At 41.5% G+C, this 23,007-nt stretch overlaps 2 protein-coding genes, 1 long non-coding RNA gene and 2 other non-coding genes across 6 annotated transcripts in view; 1 reads left to right on the forward strand and 4 right to left on the reverse strand.

Annotated features, from left to right (window-relative positions):
- The window catches only part of LOC144065511 (uncharacterized), a 63,870-nt gene that overhangs the window by 39,637 nt on the left and 1,226 nt on the right, over positions 1-23,007 (forward strand). Inside the window, exons 1-2 of one of the 2 annotated variants that reach the window (XM_077588428.1) lie at positions 18,951-19,261; positions 20,568-23,007. The exon at positions 20,568-23,007 is cut by the window's right edge and continues 1,226 nt beyond it. In XM_077588428.1, the coding sequence (XP_077444554.1) occupies positions 19,150-19,261; positions 20,568-22,834 (2,379 nt within the window). In that variant the 5' untranslated portion in view covers positions 18,951-19,149 and the 3' untranslated portion in view covers positions 22,835-23,007. Of the gene's footprint in view, positions 1-18,950; positions 19,262-20,567 lie in introns of those variants that run through there. The other variant, XM_077588427.1, reaches the window with a different exon arrangement.
- On the reverse strand, positions 8,443-12,214 carry LOC144065680 (uncharacterized). The gene is made up of 3 exons (XR_013297264.1): positions 9,656-12,214; positions 8,861-8,980; positions 8,443-8,802 (listed from the first exon to the last, which is right to left on the reverse strand). It is a non-coding gene; the product is annotated as an uncharacterized LOC144065680 (long non-coding RNA).
- Positions 9,825-9,898, reverse strand: trnai-aau (transfer RNA isoleucine (anticodon AAU)). The gene has a single exon. It is a non-coding gene; the product is annotated as a tRNA-Ile (tRNA).
- trnai-aau (transfer RNA isoleucine (anticodon AAU)) lies at positions 10,213-10,286 on the reverse strand. Its single transcript has one exon. It is a non-coding gene; the product is annotated as a tRNA-Ile (tRNA).
- Positions 14,887-18,591, reverse strand: LOC144065591 (uncharacterized). Its single transcript, XM_077588567.1, has 2 exons — positions 18,235-18,591; positions 14,887-17,524 (listed from the first exon to the last, which is right to left on the reverse strand). Exon 2 carries the CDS (start codon positions 17,415-17,417, stop codon positions 15,942-15,944), a length of 1,476 nt encoding a protein of 491 aa, XP_077444693.1. The 5' UTR covers positions 17,418-17,524; positions 18,235-18,591; the 3' UTR covers positions 14,887-15,941.

A 23,007-nucleotide genomic window follows, 5' to 3' on the forward strand; every position in this document is an offset into this window, starting at 1 on the left:
ATTTGGCTGCACAGAAATCCGGTATAATGGCGGGCCCCTCGCGACGGCGTCGCATGGAGAGAGGGTGATCCGACATACATTGATGCGATTGGCATCCACGGGGCGTACCAGATGAGTATAAGTTGGCTAATCAGATCGCAGCAGGTTGGGAGTATATTTTTCTTTTAATTACTCCAAACAAAAATGTTGATTGGATAAATTACCTGCATTATAATGTCCAAAAACTTGGAAATTATACTGAACAGGGATTTGTGGCGATAAAGGAACAACTGGCAGCCACTAGTCTGATGGCGTTCCAGGATCGTGCAGTGGTTGAAATGCTTCTTGAAGGAGCAGGGGGCGTATGCAACGTTTGAAAATGTTGCACTCAACAACACGCCCCCCACTGGGTCCCACACCAGGGCCAACGATGGCCTGCAGACCCTAAACCGCAAGATGAAAAAGCATCCTGGAGTAGAATAATGTCCGCTGACAGATTAGTGGCCTCACTAATAATGATTTGGCCTAATTATTAGCCCTTTTTGCTACGATTTTGACATTATGTGGGTGTTGTATTATTCCCTGCTTAAGATCTTTGATAAGCCGACTTATAACCACTGCGATTGCCCCTACAAATTCCAAATTGCATGAATTATATCCCCTACTGATGAAACGTGCTGACACTAACAGTGAATTCCAGGAGCATGGTAATTCTGAGGATGGATTGGACGAAAATGATCTTATTTTCTGCTTTTCAGACCTGCCGAACGAGTAGAGCCTAAGCGGGTAAAATTAAAACAGCCAACGGTGATATCCCTCTTCTTTTGAATTTGTCATAAAATGAATAACAAACATATAGTAAAAGGAGGGAATGTTAGAATTATTATGGAATATTCTATATGTGTTGTAAGCATTTTTCAATAAGTAGTAAGGTTATAAATCAAGTCATGGGAAGATGGACTTTTTTCCTGCACAGTCGACTCTTCAAGGGCGAAGAAAAAGAGGTCACGGCGTTACGGACACTTCTACCAAATGTTATGACGAAGACTCCAGCAGCAGATTTGAAAATACTGCTTTGTTTACATTAAACTGCTTTGCTTTGTTTACCTTATAAAGAAATTATTATGCTTACTGGTGCAAATAATAATGCCGTTGTTTTGCTTATTGTGCAAATTCTTACGCAGGTGTTCCGATAAAAACAGATTGTTGTGACAGTGTTTTTATAACCTTCATGATGTTATTCGGTTGAGCTTATACAATTGTTCAAAACAGTTGAGACAGTTGTTTTTGCGTATGCAATTGTTTAAATCAGATTACCTTTGAATGTTTTGGTTATGTGCCGCTAAATGGACCGAAGAGTATGCCGCTCGGCAGAATGCACTGTGGACTGAGACGACGTCACAAGGCATCTCCTTCGAAGTTGTAAGCAGAATTTGTTGAAAGATGTTTTTCCTTTTTTAATTAAATATTACTAATAATGATTTAAAAGGTTTGAATCATTATTCCAACAGTACATTTTCGTTGAAGAACTTCGTCTCTCGTGATTCCATTTGGCAAAACAGCAATGGTTCCTTGATAATTTGTCAATTTGTTCTGCGCTTGCGCATATTGCGTCGCCTCCTTTTGAGCCGCAACCTTCTTCATGGTGACTTATGTCGTAAATTCAAACCTACGAAAATATTTTTATTCAAACCATATGTCAGACCATTTGAAGAATAATTATTTCCTATGTTCGACTCTCTTGTTTTTAATAAACCTAATGCCACCGAAAGAAGTGACGCTCGAGTTGCAGAAGTGACGCAATGTTCCGCGCATGCGCAACCCCAAAAGTCAAGGTTGCGTCCCCAGTCACAATCTTGTCGTGACCGTAGCGCGTCAAGTTTTTCCTCAATTTCCACCACTTAACTAAACCCACGCGTGGCCGATGTGTCTTGCTTAACTACTCTTCCGTCTTAAGTTTCAGTCAACATCATCTTTAAGGCGTCTAAAGCCTCGTTGAAGCTTTGCGGCCTACTTTAGTTTAGCCTGCTAGCATCTATCAAAGGTTCCTCCATCAGAATTCCCGTGTGGGAGTGTTCCACGAGGAACACTCGATCGTTTGCAAAATAATGCATGCAACAGTTGTTCTTCACAGACTAGAACAGGGGTGGCCAACCCGCGGCTCTAGAGCCGCATGCGGCTCTTTGGCTGATTTCATGCGGCTCTTTAAGCGATATTCTGGCGTAAGGCGTAAGTGTAAACCATGGTCAAACACACCGTAACAACCCCATTCAAGAGATTAATTTACCCGACCGCTAGATTCACGAGATCCACCAACTTCAGCAAATACCGCACTATCGCCACATACGGCGCTGTACGTTTATCAACAAACTGAAACTGTTCAAGACGCAAATTCAAAAAAAAGATTTAACGCATTTTCCCACTCTGCTGAAAGCCAGTGAACATGTCACCAGTGCCGCCCTGAAAAAGAAAAGAGACAGATATGCAACGCTGATTGAAAACTTGCACGAAAGCTTTGTGACCCGCTTCCGTGATCTACAACTGAAAAGACCACAGATTACGTTCCTTGTCGACCCATTTAATGCGGAGATGGACTGTTTGAAAATCCCGCTCGTCACAGATGAGGCTGCGGCGGAGTTGGAGATGATTGATCTTTAAGAGGAGGATCAACTGAAAGCTGTTTTCAGGGAAGGGACCATTGAGTTCTGGAGTTCCGATGGAAAAATACCCCAACATCAAACGAGCTGCGCTAAAGATCCTGTCGATGTTTGGGTCAACGTACGTCTGCGAGTCTGTGTTTTCCACCCTGAAACATGTGAAATCAAAGCATCGATCTGTTTTGACTGACACTCATGTGAAAGAGTTGCTTCGAGTGGCAACAACGGAATACAAGCCAGATTTGAGGAGGATTGTTCAGGACAAGGAATGCCAGAAGTCCCACTAAGCAGCATAGTAAGAGAAAAATGTCATTGAAAATTGTTATATTTTTGTTTGTGGACTTGCTTTAACTGAGAGTTTATGTGTGTGTGTGTGACAGTGCACACAATGTTAACTGTTGAAAAAAATAACTGTCATTATCTTGCTGTGGGTCATTTTCAATAAATCTGGCTGAGCAGAGCAATGTTCCCTCTAATTTTTCGTTGGTCTGAGCAGAAAGTCAACCTCCCTGAGCGCACTGAGTACCAGTGTGAGCGACATCATCGGTACTCGGATGATTCGCCTAAAGACGTTTCGCCGACGGACGTTTGACAGACGGGCAGGTTGCCGAATGGACGTTCCGCCGAACGTTCATTCGGCCGAACGGAGGTTTCGCCGAAACGGGATTCGCGCGTTCGCCCCGCCCCCGGATCGTGTGTGTACAAGTTTTTCAACCTCGGCCCGCGGGCCATATACGGCCCGTTAGGATTTTTAATCCGGCCCGCCGCCGGTGTTGTCCAAATTATAGTAAAAATCAATGTTAGTCTACCATCAATGGCAGCCTGGGAATAAGCACTCTTGGGCGGGCAGATGTAGCAGAACCGAGCCGTAAAATGACAGCAATCGGGTCAAATCCATCCTAAAACAGCATTTAATGATTAAATACTAATACTGGAGCTCTTTGGACATTAGAACCGAGCCCAGGGAAGTGAATTCCTTGGTAAAATGTCGTGATGATATCGCGATGGAGGCAAAAAAACGTCTATATACGTCCATTCGCCAAACGGCTCAAAATGCTCTCAAATTCGGTCAAATCCAGCCGAAAACAGCGTTTAATGATTAAATACAAATACTGGAGCTCTTTGGACATTAGAACCGAGCCCAGGGAAGTGAATTCCTCGGTAAAATGTCGTGATGATATCGCGATGGAGGCAAAAAAAATTCCATATACGTCCATTCGCCAAACGGCTCAAAATGCTCTCAAATTCGGTCAAATCCAGCTGAAAACAGCGTTTAATGATTAAATACAAATACTAGTATTTGTATTTAATCATTAAACACTGTTTGAACCAACGTTCATTCGGAGACCTGTCCGTCTGTCAAACGTCCGTCGGCGAAACGTCTTTAGGCGAATCATCCGGTCACGACATCATCATTGCTCGCTATGGGCACACCAGTATCACACCTGCCACAAGCAGGTGCATGTCAATGTTCCCTCTAATTTTTCATGTAAAACATGCTGTAAAACTAAGTGGACAGAGCTACTGCCACTGGCTGCCGCTTAAACGGCTCCATCATGAAGAAAGGGGTAAAAAATAAAATTAAAATTAAAATAAAAAAATAAAAAATCCGTTTTTTTTTTTTACTGCGCGCCATAGGATTGCTGCTGCGCAGAGAAGACGAGAGTAGTGCGCAATTGCGCACTCGCGCAGCTTAGAGGGAACAGTGGAGCAGAGGTCTGTGTGTGCCCATGTATGATGTGGCTCTTTGCAGTAACACAGTAAAAAAAGTGGCTCTTAGTCTCTGACTGGTTGGCCACCCCTGGACTAGAAGGTGGGTTCACTTTTTATATTTATATATTCTCTCAATGTGTTATAAAAGGGCTTTTTTGTGCGCTGCAATTGATTTATTTAAAAATTCTCAGGTCGACAGAAGATACAAAGCTTGATTTTAAGACAATAAAACAGTACAAAAAAAATCATGCAGAATAAATCATGGGAAAAGTATAAATCATAACAACTATTTCCCATTTTCATACTGTAATGCATATAAAAATATGAAATCATAAAAAGGATATATATATATATATATATATATATATATATATATATATATATATATATATATATATATATATTTCAAAATTATTGATTTAGAAAAATAAATCGATAAAACTGAAAGTTGGCTCCTTTTCCATTTTTTTAATGTCAACAAAAAAAGAATAGCTGTCATTTTTCCTTTTTAATTAAAAATGATTAAAATTTATATTTGATGCTTCACCCTTTTCTAAAAGGATTCCAAATAAATTAAAATCTCAAAAATACAAGCGAATATCTGCAAAGAAGAGGCTCAAAAAAGATTTGGAAAAACTTCAAGGGCCTGTGAGGTTACTTTACTGACCAATAGTCCTTTTTTTAGTGAAATACACTTTAAAAAAACGTTTAAACCCCTTTGGCTATTGATGAGAATACTACAGTAGTGCTATGTTGACAACATCACGAATGAATGGCATCCTCTTCTGTTTAGCTTCGTTACTGTAGCGACCAGCATATTAGTCCAGCCTAACCACTGCAAATATAAGCATAAGACTTAATTACCAGTCTAACATAAAGAACCTCTAGATAGAATAATAGACAGTTTATAAAATATATAATTTATCTTGGGGTCTTTGCAGGTTTCAGAAAATATCTTGGTCCTGATGGGAAGGTGTCAGAGTTTTCTGGTGCCAAAGAGGATGTTGAGCCCCCTCAAATCGAAGAGGAGGGGCCAGAGTTCCCCCAAGACAGAGAGAGAAGAGCAACTTAAAATAAAAAAGGAGGCAGAAGATGTCACCTGGTCAACTGGTGCGTCCTTGAAGAGAGAAGATGATCTTGGCGTGGCCAGCGGAGGGGCTGAGCCTCTGCACGGCAGCGACTCAACAAAAGGATGGCAAGAAGAAGCTTTTATTGCTCCTCCATCAGATAGTGACGACTTGCTTTATGATAATGATGACGATGAAGGTCTTAAGAAAAATCCCAGTGGCGGCAAACTCTGCAAATGTTCTCAGTGTGGGAAAACCTTTGGTAAAATGTTTACTTTGAAAAGACATATGGCAACCCACATTGGGCAGAGACCGTTTTTGTGGTCCGTTTGTGGTAAAACATTCACACAGAAAGCAAACTTAAAAAGCCACACAAGAACCCACACTGGTGGAAAACCATTTTCCTGCTCAATTTGTGGTCACGCTTGCTTTCGAAAGCAGGACTTAATTATCCACGCAAGGACCCACACTGGTGAAAAAACGTTTTCGTGCTCGATTTGTGGTAAATCTTTCTCTCTCAAGCACAAGTTAAAACGCCACACAAGAACCCACACTGGTGAAAAACCATTTTCGTGCTCAGTTTGTGGTCAGACGTTCACACGGAAGAAAAGGTTAATTAGTAGTCACACAAGAACCCACACTGGCGAAAAAACATTTTCCTGCTCATTTTGTGGTCAAGCCTTTTCTCAAAAGCAAAATTTAAGAACCCACATGAGAATCCACAAAGGGGAGAACTCCTTTTCCTTGCGCAGTTAACAACTTCACCAGAACTGACTTTGGGTTCATTTTGTAGTTCTATTACACTTTTATATTTATCCAAACGGATTTGATTGGCATGTAACTAAACTTATCTGGCAATTGATATGTAACTGCCACATTTTAGTTTCACTGTATTTTTTTTTGTATTTTAATGTCAGTTTCACCATACCTCCTGTAGTGGGTGCAGTGGCGCTTGAGCGAGCGTACGTTTGGTAAATGGGAAGATATGTGCAGCAGAAGAAGCGCTCTCGGTAAGAGAAAGGCAGCACGAGACAAGCTCAGCCAGAAAGTTGCAAGCTAAAGTAATATAAAGAGAAATAAAGAATAAAACCCAGGCTAATTCCTCTTGGTACTCAGCCAACGAGGTGTTTTGTCAATTTTTGTGTATTTATTTTATTTCACAAATTGTCTATTTTTTTAAAGCTAATTTTCGTTTTTGTGTGTTATTAGTTATCTAGGTGTTATTTGTAAATCTGCCAATATGGATTCAATAAATTCATCAGTTTGAGAAAGACACTTAGTACTCACAAGTAAGAACTCAATATTGCAGAAATGTATACCAAAACATGACTTTGAGTCACATATTAAGGCCCATTTTGGAAATTGTTTAAAAAGTCTCATGGGTTATAGACGCTGGAGCAATTTTTCTTTTTCCAGTATGATTTATTTAGTTCAAATTTGCATTTTCAGTACTCATGATTGACAGTGACACATTGCAGTTGTTTTTCCCAATTGTTAAAACAGAAAATCCGAATACATAACAGGTACGCTAGTGGATAGCAAAACATAGGTACGCTAGCAGCTAGCATAACATACGCTAGTGGCTAACATAACATATGCTAGCGGCTAGCTTAACATACGCTAGCGGCTAGCTTAACGGGTACGCTAGTGGCTAGCAAAACATAGGTACGCTAGAGGCTAGCATAACATAGGTACTCTAGCGAATAGCATAACATAGGCACGCTAGCGGATAGCATAACATAGGTACTCTAGCGGATAGCATAACATATGCTAACGGATAGTATAACATATGCTAACGGATAGCATGACATATGTATGCTAGCAGATAGCATAACATACGCTAGTGGCTAGCATAACAGGTACGCTAGCGGATAGCAAAACATAGGTACGCTAGCGGCTAGCTTAACAGGTACGCTAGCGGCTAGCAAAACAGGTACGCTAGAGGCTAGCATAACATAGGTACTTTAGCGAATAGCATAACATAGGCACGCTAGCGGATAGCATAACATAGGTACGCTAGCGGATAGCATAATATACGCAAGCCTAGTGTCATGCTAGTGCCTTATCGGATGAGGCGTCCAATGTATTGACAAAAAACTGAAAATATACCCTCAAACGAGACTGCACCCTATCACAAGGTGCATTTTATAGTTGTGAAAATACAGTACAGTGGTACCTCGTCATACGACCGTTCGTCATACGGAATGCTCGTCTTACGGGGGAAATTTCGATCGAATAATTCGCCCGTGATGCGGTCAAAGTTTCGTGATGCGACCAAGCCAGGTTGCCATGGCATTTTTTTTGGCATATCTTTCGTGTATAACAATATTTACGAGCACCGGATGAGCTATTCAGACCAGGAAACGCACAACGCGCATGCGCGGTGAAAAGAGGGCTTTCTGGGTAATGAAGTATACTCGTGCGCACAACGCCGACAGGCAATGGCACTAGGCGCCGTTCGAGGGGATGCGAACACAGATGCTACAAGCTAAAAGGAGCCGCTAGCCAGCGCCCCCGAAGCTCCCATGCGAATCCAACAAAACCACCCAGAGCTGCCACCCAGGAACGTGGCGCCCTACGTTTTTCATCCAGCCGGAGATATTCGCACTGCCCCACACCTCCGGCTACCCCCTGGATGAACTAATCCGCGTTCCAGTGACAGCTCTAGCGCTGCTGAGGGTAATCCTCAAGCGCCTGAGGTGGCCCAACAACAACAACAACATGAGCAGCGGCGCGATCGCTGATAAAAGACTGCTGCTCGTTGGCAAGTGGTCGTGCGTTATTCGATTGTGAGGACATTTGTGTGCATCATTTTCGGAATATTTTGAAGGGAATAGTACGACAGCAAACAGCCCATCGATAGCGAACGTGAGGGTGGAGTGTTTGTTCCGTTTACGAGTGCGTTGTGTGGAAGAAAAAAAACGAAGCCCCCCGCCCCTTTTGTGCCCCTCTCCCCTCGGCAAAATCTGCCCAATTTTAGTTAGATTAAACACTTTATTTCTATTAAACCACTCTTTATTTATTACTTTGTCAATATATGGCGAATTATAAGAAATAAAACTTTTTTTTCAATCCAATATCCTGTTTCTGGTGTTTTTTTCAGAGAGTTGGAACGAATTAATTTGTTTCCCATTCATTTCAATGGGAAACTTTACCTCGAGTTACGAGTAACTTGTCATACGAGCTCAGTCACGGAACGGATTAAGCTCGTATCTCGAGTTACCACTGTATTTGGGATTTATTCATCAACACTGCTTTGTCTACAAACCTCCTGGGACTTCTTCTATGAAGATCTTGATGAAAGAGTCCTCGCTGAGGGAGCACAGATACTGGACGATATTCCGGTGCTTCAGTTGCTTGATCAGGCAGATTTCCTCGTGGAGCGGCTGGGAATATTTGTGTTTGTTAGTGGCTGTCAAGTGGAAGGACAAACAATCCACTCACGTGCTGTCCTTTTCTGGAATCTTCTTGATGGCTGCTAACGTCCCTGCCGGCATACACCACCCCGTACGTGCCTTTCCCGAGGACCACTTTGTCGCTGTTTTCGTTGGTCTCATACACGTACTGGGAAGGGAAATGCGATAAATTATTCTGGACGGCAATTTAAGATTGAATTGTATCTTTATGGTTATAGAACTATACTTCCATTTGTAAAAGTTATATTCAATTGTGAAAAAAAGTGTTGTCATCAGGTTATGCACTTTTTGTTTAGCGTCTTGGGCAAGTAATTACTCTCAAGAAGTGTCATGTGTCACATATGTCACTTGTGGTTAGCTTAGCTTTTAGCATAAAGTTAAAAAGATATCCATGAAAGAGTGAAAAATGTGACCACAATCCTAAACTATAAATATTTTGTGATGTGTTATTATATTCTAATATTGATAGAACATACGACAACTGTGTCTAAACTCATACTCGCGCATGCTAGCAATTAGCATGAAAAGCTAAGGTTCAGATAATTAACCCACTAGCATTAGCAAGGTAGCTCAGTCAACTTACCAGACAGATAGACAACTCTGTTACAGCATTTTGTTGATTCTATTTTAAGAGTTTTTACATCTTTATTTGGAGATTTTTGCACTTGTGACGATTATTAAGAGTAATCCTATTATCATTTTCTACAGGCTTCCTCATTGGAGGCTAAGCAAAGTTGAGAAACACTGTTCTGCCCGCTTGAGTATGAAGACAAATTTAATTTCACAACAATTTGGGAAGGACAGAAATGTGGTGGGAACAAACCTCAAGTATTCCCTCACTGAGATGATTCACATCCTGGGTGGCGTCTTCTGCCTTGTGGAGCTGAGAATTTATCAGATCACAGAAACTGAGGAAACATCAAGACAAGACATTATGTTATATTTGGGCAAAAGAAGTGTATTAGGCAATTTCAACTATCACAGAGAGGTCATGGCACATGTGGGGGTTGAACCCACGACCTTGGCGTTATTAGCACCACACTCTGACCAACTGAGCTAACTGGCCACGTGGGTGGGAATCCAGATTTTGCCTTATGACGCAAATGCAACACGTCAGCTAGCTAAACAGTTATGTTACGGCAAAAGCAGCTATAGTAGGCAATTTCAAATGGTGCAGAGAGGTCGTGGTCCGTACAGAGGTCGAACCCGTGACATTGGCGTTATTAGTACCATGCTCTGACCAACTGAGCTAACTGACCATGTGCCGTAAAATCCAGATTTTTGCGTGATGACACAAATGCAACACGTCAGCTAGCTAAACAATTATGTTACGGCAAACGAAGTTGTAGTCGGCAATTTCAAAAGACTACGGAGAGGTGATGGCCCGTACGGGGGTCGAACCCACGACATTGGCGTGATTAGCACCACGCTCTGACCAACCGAGCTAACCAGCCATGAAAAAGGCATTTTTTTGCGTGATGACGCAAATGCAACACTTCAGCTAGCTAAACACTTATGTTACGGCAAAAGAAGTTGGAATAGGCAATTTCAAATGACTACGGAGAGGTCATGGCCCATATGGAGGTCAAATCCACGACCTTGGCATTATTAGCACCTCGCTCTGACCAACTGAGCTAACCAGCTATGTGCAAAGTGGCCATGATTTTTATGTGATGCCCGCAAGTGCAAATATCAGATAGCTAAACTGTTATGTTACGGCAAAATAAATCATTTTAGGCAATTTATCTTACTCTAGAGCAGGGGTCTCGAACTCAATTTACCTGGGGGCCGCTAGAGGCCGAGTCTGGGTGAGACTGGGCCGCATCAGGATTTCCACAAGAAAAGCACTGATAAAACTTTCCAACGTTATCAAATATCTTTATTTTTTAACAAAAAAATAATGAATTAAATAAATTAACTTAAAGATGAATAAAAAATAAATCAATCAGTAATATAAAACCAAATAATACTAATGAGCATACAGTAGATATACACTGGCTGGCTAAGTAGAGAAAATGAATTATTTTTATTCCGTTTCAAATGTCTGTATTAACAGCTCTTTAACCTTTAACTTTCTGAACTTGAATGGAACATTGAACATGAAATATTCTGAACACGGCTTCTTTTGCCTACTCCTTGCTGCTAGAGACCTGGCAGCGCTTCTTCTCACATAGTCACATTTGGCTTGAGGGAGGAAGCAGTGGAGACCCTCAGTAGAGCTTGAAGATGCTCATCAGTAAGTCTGGACCTGTACTTGGACTTATTGAAGTTCAAGGTGGAGAAGAGCTTCTCACACAAGTATGTGCTCCCAAAAAGGCACATGGTCCGCTTGAACCTTCGGGAAAGTTCAGGGAAGCTGGGGGTCAACTCTCTCAAAAATTGCCCAAGCTTGTCTGCTTCTCCACTCACCTCCCTGAACTTGGCTTTGAGTGCAGAGTTGCACTGCAGGTCAATGAGCTCCATTTGAAGCTCAGGAGGGGCATCTTGCACATCAAAGGAGAAGGGGTCCGCAAAAATTTGAAATGTGGCTTTGTGTGTCTTGAAGTCTGCAAATCTGTGATCAAATTCCTCCTGTAGCTTCGAAATGGCCTCAACATACTTCTCACCACTGAATGGTGTGCCTGCATCCACGAGAGCCTTGCATGCTGGGAAATGGCAAAGGTTTGCCTGAGAGAGCTGGGCTTTCCATAACACAAGTTTAGTGCAGAATGCTCTCACGTTGTCATAGGCAGCACTGACAAGTTGCCCCTGGCCTTGTAGCTTCTTGTTCAGTACATTAAGCTCATGTGTGATATCAACAAGAAAAGCCAAGTCCATGAGCCATTTGGGATCACTTAGCACAGGATCAATCAACTCACAAACGGCGTAGCTAGCTTTGACTGCTGCATTACTGTCTTTGGTAGCCTTCTTGAAGAGATCCTGTTGCCTCAGAAGACGTGTTTTAAGACTGGCAACCTGGTTGGCTCTCTCATCTCCCTGGTATTTTTCGTACTCCTCAGCATGTCTCATAGTACAATTACGTTTCAAATTGTATTCCTTGTGCACCGCAACTTTTTCAGTGTAAATGAGACACGTCGGGGTGCCCCTGTGTTCAACAAAGAAATATTGCACTCCCCACTTTTCTTGAAACTGTCTGTGCTCATCACCGACCTTTCTCTTCACGGCAGGCTTTGAAAGAGACATCTCTGGGGCTCTGTAATATGTTTTTCCACTTGGAATGAGTCTCGGGTTGATCTTTCACATTCAGTCGCGCGGGTTTGTGGCGCATGTGCACTTTCGCTCTCCGTTTCAATCGCGGAGATGGCTACAGACACTGACACAGGCTGGATCACGGATCATAGCGCCTCATTCAGTTCTATGCTGAGAGCAGCGGAGGAGTGTGCGCGCCGAGCGGAGTGATCGGCCTCACGGCTTCTCCTCCGCCCAGCTGATTGGAGGAATGAATGAGTGAGTGAGCGAGGCACTGGACAGCCCGGCCGATGTCCCGCCCTCCAGAGCCGTATACCTCACCATGATTGGTTCATTCAGCTCCGAACCAAAGTTCCCTCTAATTTTTTGTTGGTCTGAGCAGAAAGACAACCTCCCTGAGCGCACTGAGTACCAGTGTGAGCGACATCATCGGTACTCGGATGATTCGCCTAAAGACGTTTCGCCGACGGACGTTTCGCCGACGGACGTTTGACAGACGGGCAGGTCGCCGAATGGACGTTCCACCGAACGTCCATTCGGCCGAACGGAGGTTTCGCCGAAACGGGATTCGAACGCTCGCCCCGCCGGATCGTGTGTGTACAAGTTTTTCAACCTCGGCCCGTTAGGATTTTTAATCCGGCCCGCCGCCGGTGTTGTCCAAATTATAGTAAAAATCAATGTTCGTCTACCATCAATGGCAGTCCGGGAATAAGCACTCTTGGGCAGGCAGATGTAGCAGAACCGAGCCGTAAAATGACAGCAATCGGGTCAAATCCATCCTAAAACAGCATTTAATGATTAAATACAAATACTGGATGATATCGCGATGGAGGCAAAAAAACGTCTATAGACGTCCATTCGCCAAACGGCTCAAAATGCTCTCAAATTCGGTCAAATCCAGCTGAAAACAGCGTTTAATGATTAAATACAAATACTAGTATTTGTATTTAATCATTAAACTAACAAATACTAGTACGACCTGTCCGTCTGTCAAACGTCCGTCGGCGAAACGTCTTTAGGCGAATCATCCGGTCACGACATCATCATTGCTCACTATCGGCACACCACAAGCAGGTGCATGTCAATGTTCCCTCTAATTTTTCATGTAAAACATGCTGTAAAACAAGAAAAACATGAGTGGACAGAGCTACTGCCACTGGCTGCCACTTAAACGGCGCCATCATGGGGAAAGGGGTAAAAAAAATAAAATAAAATAAAAAAATAAATAAAAAAAATAAATAAATTGATCTTTCATATTAAGACGGGGGCCGCAAATTATCGTCCCGCGGGCCGCAGTTGGCCCGCGGGCCGCAAGTTTGAGACCCCTGCTGTGGGCCAATAAAAACAGGACAGGGGGCATCAGTGGGGCCGCGGGCCGCAGATTGGACACCGCTACTTCAACAACAAAGTTGAAACCCGAATGGATGGGTGGTGGGTGTGCCCTGTTTGCCAAAGAACAGGTTTCATTGCTTACCGCGCTATTTTGCATAGTCGCTCACTTCAAGTGGGAGGAGACTGACTTCAGCACTCGTGCACTCGTGCGAGCCGCGATCTGTTCCCGGTGAGCAACAAAGAGACCTCATTTGAGCCCAGAGGAGTCTTTCCAAAGCCTCAGCATTTTTAAACTTTCATCAGTTTTTGGAGGACACGTTTTAAGGATATGTTTGCTGAACATTTTAGGGGATGTTTTGTTTTCTTGTCCTACATGCTGCTCAAAACCGTGAGTACGCCTAATATGCATGATTTGACCTCCTTTCAGGAATGTTAACTCACCGAGGCTTCCGTTTAAACGTTTGTTCATATGGAACTTTGCTGTGCGGACGCAAGACCGAGCTTATTTGTGAACAGAGTTTGTTTTGGGGGCAACACACGTCATTGTGACCCCAAGAGCAGAGGGACTAAGAGGTGATTCAGTCATGCTTCTCAACAATGTTTTGTTTTAATATCTCCTTGTTATTTTTAATACTAACTATTGAAATCCCTCCTTACTTCCATTGGGTTTTTGAAAACTTTTTTTTTTTTTACTGGAATGACCTTATTGTCTGTCTCCATCATTGTAACGTGGTTCAGACAGCTGCTGCTTCCAATAGTATGATGGTCTGTTACTGACACTTACGTGTTTTTGACGCCTGGCATGGACCAGAGGTGTAATGATATTCTGAACCGGACACCATGGCAACAGCCTCATTTATCTTTCTCCTCACTTTCCCTGAAATAGGCTGCTTCCGGTAGCCAGCGCTATTGCGTTTCGATGTTCATCCATATATAATATATATGCGTCTAATGAAACGGTGTGTGATTTATTAACGATTGCATGTTGGGGAGGTACAAGGAGTTTGGATTGGATGTGTTTATCGGTGTTCGATTGTTGATCCCTTGATCCAAATAGCAAGTGTGGCATGTTAAAGAGTATCGGTATTCGATTATTGATGCCTTAGCACATAGCTTGAGGCACGGGAGATTTTTAGTCATAACAGTAAAAGTTGGATTGAAGAAACAACAACGTATCACTATATATATATATATATATACATATATACACACATATATATATGTATATATATATATATATATATATATATATATATATATATATATATATATATATATATATATGTGTATATATATGTGTGTATATATATGTGTGTATATATATATATGTATATATATATATAAATAAATAAAAATAGTCCGGCCCACATGAAATCGAGTTGACGTTAATGCACCCTTGGGCTTTTTGTATAGTTTCCTGCAGTGGGTTTTAACGTCCACCAGGTGTCAGTATTCTGCGAAGCAGTGGGTCACTGTATGTAAACGACAAGTGATGCTCACAAACCCATCACTAGTAGTGAGTCAATACAATCATTACAGTATACATAAAGAGTTTTAATTAAAAACACAAAAAGCAAACTGAAAACCTGAGCCCAAAATAAAAAATTACACCCCAAAAAATTAAAATGGACAAAAAGCCGCAGGACGCAGTAAGGCATGGGTTGACGAGACATGGAGAACAGGTGGGTTACACACATGGGAGGCGACCACAGGTGAAAGCAATGTACAATCACAACGATAAGTTTCAAGCCATCAATATTTTTTTCATACTAATGATTATACATAAGAATATTGAGTATTATCCGTTTGTTCAACATTAAAATAAAATTTAAAAAAAAAAACAATTCAAATTTGACTTCATATACCAACTGCCAGGTCTATTTACATACAGATCAAATCCATTTGGATAAATATAAAATGGAAAACTACTCCAAAATGAACCCAAAGTCAGTTCTTATAGTTTAAAAAAGGAAAAGAATGTAGTTTACAAAGCTAATAGAAAATGTTGAAGATTAAATGAAATAAAACAACATTTGACTTGGTTTTCTCTTTTTCAAACAGAGACAAATTCACAGCAGACTAATTTTATCAACATGATTCAAAAATGACACGAGGAATTCTCATCATTTTTGCCAATTAATAGATAACATACACACACACGTTTGTTTCTTTTAAGTCTTATGAATAAATATTTGGCAAGAAACTTAGTATTATGAATTAATAAGTATTTTTAACCAATGTGTTGGACCACAAATTGAGCAAAGAAAGGGCTTTTCGCCACTGTGGGTTGTTATGTCTTCTTTTCAGGTTTTTCAATTGTGTAGCTTTTTAATTGAGCAGGAAGACATTGTTGTCCAGTGTGGGTTAATAAGTGTTCTTTTAAGCTTCTCCTTTGGGAAAATGTTTGACCACAAACCGAGCAGGAAAATGTTTTTTCACCAGCGTGGATTCTTGTGTTTTGGGAAATCTTGCTTTTGAGAAAAGGCTTTACCGCAAACTGCACACGAGAATGGCTTTTAACCTGTGTGTGTTCTTGCATGACTAATTAAGTGATCCTTCCGTGTGAATGTTTGACCACAAACTGAACACTAAAACGGTTTTACACCAGTGTGGGTTCTTGTGTGCGTTTTTAAGTTTCCCTTCTGTGTGAATCTTTGACCACAAACTGAACACGAAAATGGGTTTTCACCAGTGTGGGTTCTTGTGTGCCTTTTTAAGTTTTGCTTGTGTGTAAATCTTTGACCACAAACTGAACATGAAAATGGTTTTTCACCTGTGTGTGTTCTTGTGTGCCTTTTTAAGGTATTCTTCTCTTTAAATCGTTTACCACAAACTGAACACGAAAATGGTTTTTCACCAGTGTGGGTTCTTGTGTGCGTTTTTAAGTGTCCCTTCTCTGTAAATCTTTTACCACAAACTGAACACGAAAATGTATTTTCACCTGTGTGTATTCTTGCATGACTATTTAAGTGTCCCTTCTGTGTGAATCTTTGACCACAAACTGAACACGAAAATGGTTTTTCAACAGTGTGGGTTCTTGTGTGCTTTTTAAAGGTTCCCTTCTCTGTAAATCTTTTACCACAAACTGAACACGAAAATGGTTTTTCACCAGTGTGTGTTCTTGCATGACTATTTAAGTGTCCCTTCTGTGTGAATCTTTGACCACAAACTGAACACGAAAATGTATTTTCACCTGTGTGTATTCTTGCATGACTATTTAAGTGTCCCTTCTGTGTGAATCTTTGACCACAAACTGAACACGAAAATGGTTTTTCACCAGTGTGGGTTCTTGTGTGCTTTTTTAAGGTTCCCTTCTCTGTAAATCTTTTACCACAAACTGAACACGAAAATGGTTTTTCACCAGTGTGTGTTCTTGCATGAATATTTAAGTTTCTCTTGTGTGTAAATGTTTTACCACAAACTGTACATGATAAGGGTTTCTCCCCAGTGTGGCTCCTCATATGTGCTTTCAAAGTAGACTTTTTCCCAAAGGTTTTTCCACACTGAGAGCATTTCCAGAGTTTGCCGTCCTTAAGACCTTCATTGTCATAAAGCAAGTCTTCGGTATCTGATAACGGAGCAATTAAATTGTCTGCTTGCCCTTCTGCTGAGCTGCCGTTCGGAGTCTCCGCCCCTCTGCCGGCCACGCCCAGATCATCTTCACTCTTGAAAGGCTCACCAGTTGACACGGTGACATCTTCTTCCTCCTTTTTGATTTGCTGTTGAGGGAACTCTGGCTCCTCCTCTTTAAATTGGGGTAACGTTAAGGTGTATGCAGGCTCCGCCCCTCTGCTGGTCACGCCCAGATCCTCTTCCCTCTTCAGGTTTTCACCAAGTGACCAGGTGACATCATTTTCCTCCTTCTTGATTGGAAGTCGCACGTCTCTCATTTGTTGTTGAGGGAACTCTGGCTCCTCCTCTTTAATTTGGGGTAATGTTAAGGTGTGTGCAGGCTCCGCCCCTCTGCTGGTCACGCCCAGATCCTCTTCCCTCTTCAGGAATTCACCAAGTGACCAGGTGACATCATCTTCCTCCTTCTTGATTGGAAGTCGCTCGTCTCTCATTTGTTGTTGAGAGAACTCTGGCTCCTCCCCTTTTATTTGGGGGAGCTCAAGTTCCTTTTTAAGGCCAACAGACTCTTTCCCATCAGGACCAAGATATTCTCTGAAACCTGCAAAGACACGAAAATAAATGATATGTTTCATAATCTGTCTATCTAACGAGAAGTCATTTAGGTTAGACTGGGAATGTAAAGTCTTATACTTATATTGGCGACGGTTAGGCTCGTAACATGACATTAACTTGAAATTTAACTGAAATCAACTCAAATGACTATACACACCCACACATATTCGACCACATGGAACCATCTCAATAAGCTTGTATCTCCAATTTGTCTCATATCTCAAGGAAAAAAAATGCTTGGAATTTAGCTCGTTTCTCAAATTTCCCGTAAATTGGGACACTCGTATGTCAAGGTATTCCTGAAATACGCTGGCTGCCACAGCAAATGTTTAATTAACAAGGAATAAGTATAGCACTCGCGGGTGACCCGCATTGTAATCAACAGTTTGAGGGAAAAAAGAGTTCACCTTCAAAATTAAAGTACAATTAAGAGCACACCTACACATTTCAATGTTTAAAAATGTTTTCTTTTATTAAACCCAAAGGATTCTTTAATCTCATCTCATTTTCTGAACCTCTTTATCCTCATCCGAGTCGGGGGGGGGGGGGGTGCTGGAGCCTATCCCAGCTGACTTAGGGCCAGAGGCAGGGGGGCACCCTGAATTGTTGGCCAGCCAATCGCAGGGCACAACAAGACAGACAAACATTCACGCTCACACTCATACCTAGGAGCAATTTAGTGTCCAATCAGCCTACCATGTCTTTAGAATGTGGGAGAAAGCCGGAGTACCCGGAGAAAAGGGAGGATAGATGAAGGACGTTGGGCGGCGATCTGCCTCCTGCTGGCTGACTAGGTAAGTAAGGAAGACAGTGGGAGGTAAGTGATCCATTTTATTCTTTGTTGGCATCGGTGAGGCAATCCTTCGCAGTCGCCGGGAGCTGGTTGCGCTCGGGAGGTGATGCGATGTATCCATCACGGCAGAATGCCAGCAAGTCTGAACTCTTGCCTGAGAAAAGTGCACTTCGTGGAGAAGCACCTTCAATTTCGTCATACGCAGCTGGGTATGATGACAATTAGGTTTTTGTCTAGTCAATGATGACGACAAGCCTAAGTCTGATTTTATTTTATTTTTTAAAACCCACACATGTCAAAATAAAAAGGTACTTTTTTTAAAAAACACACATATATATAGTATATATACACACACACACACATAAATATATATATATATATATATACATATATATATATATATATATATATATATATATATATAAACATAAATCACTTATATATATATAAGTGATTTATGTTTAATTTAATTAAAACCTGCGCAATCATTTTTTTGCACAAATCACATGTCAGAACGTTTGAAGAATAATTATTTCCTATTTCCGACTCTCTTACATTTATAAATCGAAGGAAGTGACGCTACCACCGCGCATGCGCAGTTTTCGCCACCAAACTTAACCTATGGGTCCCCGTCGTGTCTAGCATAAGCTACTTTATGACCTTAAATATCAGCCAAAATCATTTTCAAGACCTCGTTGAAGCTTTGCGGGCTACTTTAGCTCAGCCTGTTAGCATATATCAAAGGAACAACTCTTCAAGTCGTCGAAGAACTTTGAAGCTTTGCGCCCTCTTTAACTTAGCCTAGCTAGCAGCTATCAATGGCGTCTCCATCAGAATTTACGTGTGGGAAAAGAGCAGCAACGTTCCACGAGGAAAACTCGATATTTTGCAAAATAATGCATGCAAAAGTTGTCCTTCACAGACTAGAAGGTGGGTCCATTTTTATATCTATATATTTCCTAAACCATTAAGGCTTAATGCTAATTGTAGAAGTGCTATATCTGTGCAATGCAATTGCAAATTCAAGTACAGTAATCCCTCAGCATTTCACTACATCGCGGATTTTTTATGGGGAAAATGTTTTTTATTTTTTTAATTATTTTTCAAGCGGAAGCAACTCCCATGTCTTCCGCTTGCTACAAGGACTCAACACTGAAGATTTTTATAATTTTTTTAAGTTCTTAAAAATGTGAAAAGCGGCCCAGAGGAGCGAGTGGTTAGCGCGTCGGCCTCACAGCTCTGGGGTCCTGGGTTCAAATCCAGGTCAAGTCCACCTTTGTGGAGTTTTCATGTTCTCCCCAGGCCTGCGTGGGTTTCCTCCAGGTACTCCGGTTTCCTCCCACACTCCATAGACATGCATAGACTTTGCATAGTAAGGCTTTTTTTAATAATAAAAAAGACCATGTATAGTAAAGCATTAGTTTCTTTAAAAATGACCATTTATAGAAAGGCTTTTTTTCAATTTTTTTACCTTTTTATTTTGACGCGTGTGGGTTTTCTCCGGGTACTCCGGCTTCCTCCCACATTCTAAAGACATGGTAGGCTGATTGGACACTCTAAATTGCTCCTAGGTATGAGTGTGAATGGTTGTCTGTCTTGTTGTGCCCTGCGATTGGCTGGCCAACAATTCAGGGTGCCCCCCTGCCTCTGGCCCTAAGTCAGCTGGGATAGGCTCCAGCACCCCCCCGACTCTGATGAGGATAAAGCGGTTCAGAAAATGAGATGAGATTAAAGAATCCTTTGGGTTTAATAAAACAAAACATTTTTAAACATTGAAATGTGTAGGTGTGCTCTTAATTGTACTTTAATTTTGAAGGTGAACTCTGTTTTCCTCAAACTGTTGATTACAATGTGGGTCACCCGCAAGTGCTTTAATTATTCCTTATTAATAGAACATTTGCTGTGGCAGCCAGCATATTACAGGAATACCTTGACATACGAGTGTCCCAATTTACGGGAAATTTGAGAAACGAGCTAAATTCCGAGCTTTTTTTTTCCTTGAGATATGAGACAAATTGGAGATACAAGCTTATTGAGATGGTTCCATGTGGTCGAATATGTGTGGGTGTGTATAGTCATTTGAGTTGATTTCAGTTAAATTTCAAGTTAATGTCATGTTACGAGCCTAACCACCGCCGATATAAGTATAAGACTTTACATTCCCAGTCTAACCTAAAGGACTTCTCGTTAGATAGACAGATTATGATACATATCATTTATTTTCGTGTCTTTGCAGGTTTCAGAGAATATCTTGGTCCTGATGGGAAAGAGTCTGCTGGCCTTAAAAAGGAACTCAAGCTCCCCCAAATCGAAGGGGAGGAGCCAGAGTTCTCTCAACAACAAATGAGAGTCGAGCGACTTCCAATCAAGAAGGAGGAAGATGATGTCACCTGGTCACTTGGTGAATTCCTGAAGAGGGAAGAGGATCTGGGCGTGACCAGCAGAGGGGCGGAGCCTGCACACACCTTAACCTTACCCCAAATTAAAGAGGAGGAGCCAGAGTTCCCTCAACAACAAATGAGAGACGAGCGACTTCCAATCAAGGAGGAAGATGATGTCACCTGGTCACTTGGTGAATTCCTGAAGAGAGAAGAGGATCTGGGCGTGACCAGCAGAGGGGCAGAGCCTGCACACACCTTAACATTAACCCAAATTAAAGAGGAGGAGCCAGAGTTCCCTCAACAGCAAATCAAAAAGGAGGAAGAAGATGTCACCGTTTCAACTGGTGAGCCTTTCAAGAGTGAAGATGATCTGGGCGTGGCCGGGAGAGGGGCGGAGACTCCTAACGGCACCTCAGCAGAAGGGCAAGCAGACAATTTAATTGCTCCGTTATCAGAAAGCGAAGACTTGCTTTATGACAATGAAGGTCTTAAGGACGGCAAACTCTGGAAATGCTCTCAGTGTGGAAAAATCTTTGGGAAAAAGTCTACTTTGAAAAGACATATGAGGAGCCACACCGGGGTGAAACCCTTATGTACAATGTGTTGTAAAACATTTACACACAAGGGAAACTTAAATAGTCATGCAAGAACACACACAGGTGAAAATACATTTTCGTGTTCAGTTTGCGGTAAAGCCTTTTCTCATAAGCAAGTTTTACAAATACACACAAGAACCCACACTGGTGAAAAACCATTCTCGTGTTCAGTTTGTGGTCAAGGATTCACAGACAAGGGAAACTTAAAAAGGCACATAAGAACCCACACAGGTGAAAAACCATTTGCGTGTTCAGTTTGTGGTCAAACATTCACACAGAAGACACACTTAAATAGTCATGCAAGAACACACACTGGTGAAAAACCATTTTCGTGTTCAGTTTGCGGTAAAGCCTTTTCTGATAAGCAAGTTTTACAAATACACACAAGAACCCACACTGGTGAAAAACCATTTGCGTGTTCAGTTTGTGGTCAAACATTCACACAGAAGGGAAGCTTAAATAGTCATGCAAGAACACACACAGGTGAAAATACATTTTCGTGTTCAGTTTGCGGTAAAAGATTTACAGAGAAAGGAAGCTTAAAAATACACACAAGAACCCACGCTGGTGAAAAACCATTTTCGTGTTCAGTTTGCGGTAAAGCCTTTTCTCATAAGCAAGTTTTACAAATCCACTTAACAACCCACACTGGTGAAAAACCATTCTCGTGTTCAGTTTGTGGTCAAAGATTCACACGGAAGGATCACTTAATTAGTCATGCAAGAACACACACAGGTGAAAAACCATTTTCATGTTCAGTTTGTGGTCAAAGATTTACGAAGAAGGGAAACTTAAAAACGCACACAAGAACCCACACTGGTGAAAAACAATTTTCGTGTTCAGTTTGCGGTAAAGCCTTTTCTCTACAGCATCACTTAAAAATACACACAAGAACACACACTGGTGAAAAACCATTCTCGTGTTCAGTTTGTGGTCAAGGATTCACAGACAAGGGAAACTTAAAAAGGCACACAAGAACCCACACTGGTGAAAAACCATTTTCGTGTTCACTTTGTGGTCAAACATTCACACAGAAGACACACTTAAATAGTCATGCAAGAACACACACAGGTGAAAAACCATTTTCTTGTTTAGTTTGTGGTCAAACATTCACACAGAAGGGAAGCTTAAATAGTCATGCAAGAACACACACAGGTGAAAAACCATTTTCGTGTTCAGTTTGTGGTCAAACATTCACACAGAAGGGAAGCTTAAATAGTCATGCAAGAACACACACAGGTGAAAATACATTTTCGTGTTCAGTTTGCGGTAAAAGATTTACAGAGAAAGGAAGCTTAAAAATACACACAAGAACCCACACTGGTGAAAAACCATTTTCGTGTTCAGTTTGCGGTAAAGCCTTTTCTGATGAGCAAGTTTTACAAATACACACAAGAACCCACACTGGTGAAAAACCATTCTCGTGTTCAGTTTGTGGTCAAGGATTCACAGAAAAGGGAAACTTAAAAAGGCACACAAGAACACACACAGGTGAAAAACCATTTTCGTGTTCAGTTTGTGGTTAAAGATTTAAAGAGAGAAAGCTTAAAAATACACACAAGAATCCACACTGGTGAAAAACCATTTTCGTGTTCAGTTTGTTGTCAAAGATTTACAGTGAAGGGAAACTTAAAAATACACACAAGAATCCACAATGGTGAAAAAACAGGGAAGCTTAATTAGTCATGCAAGAACACAC

The sequence above is a fragment of the Stigmatopora argus genome, chromosome 20 (genome assembly GCF_051989625.1).
Source record: "Stigmatopora argus isolate UIUO_Sarg chromosome 20, RoL_Sarg_1.0, whole genome shotgun sequence".
In the NCBI taxonomy this organism is placed as follows: Eukaryota; Metazoa; Chordata; class Actinopteri; order Syngnathiformes; family Syngnathidae; genus Stigmatopora; species Stigmatopora argus.

What these genes read in the sequence shown, in the direction of transcription:
- LOC144065591 (XM_077588567.1), bottom strand. Translation starts at nt 17,417, where the DNA reads ATGAGAGACGAGCGACTTCCAATCAAGAAGGAGGAAGATGATGTCACC.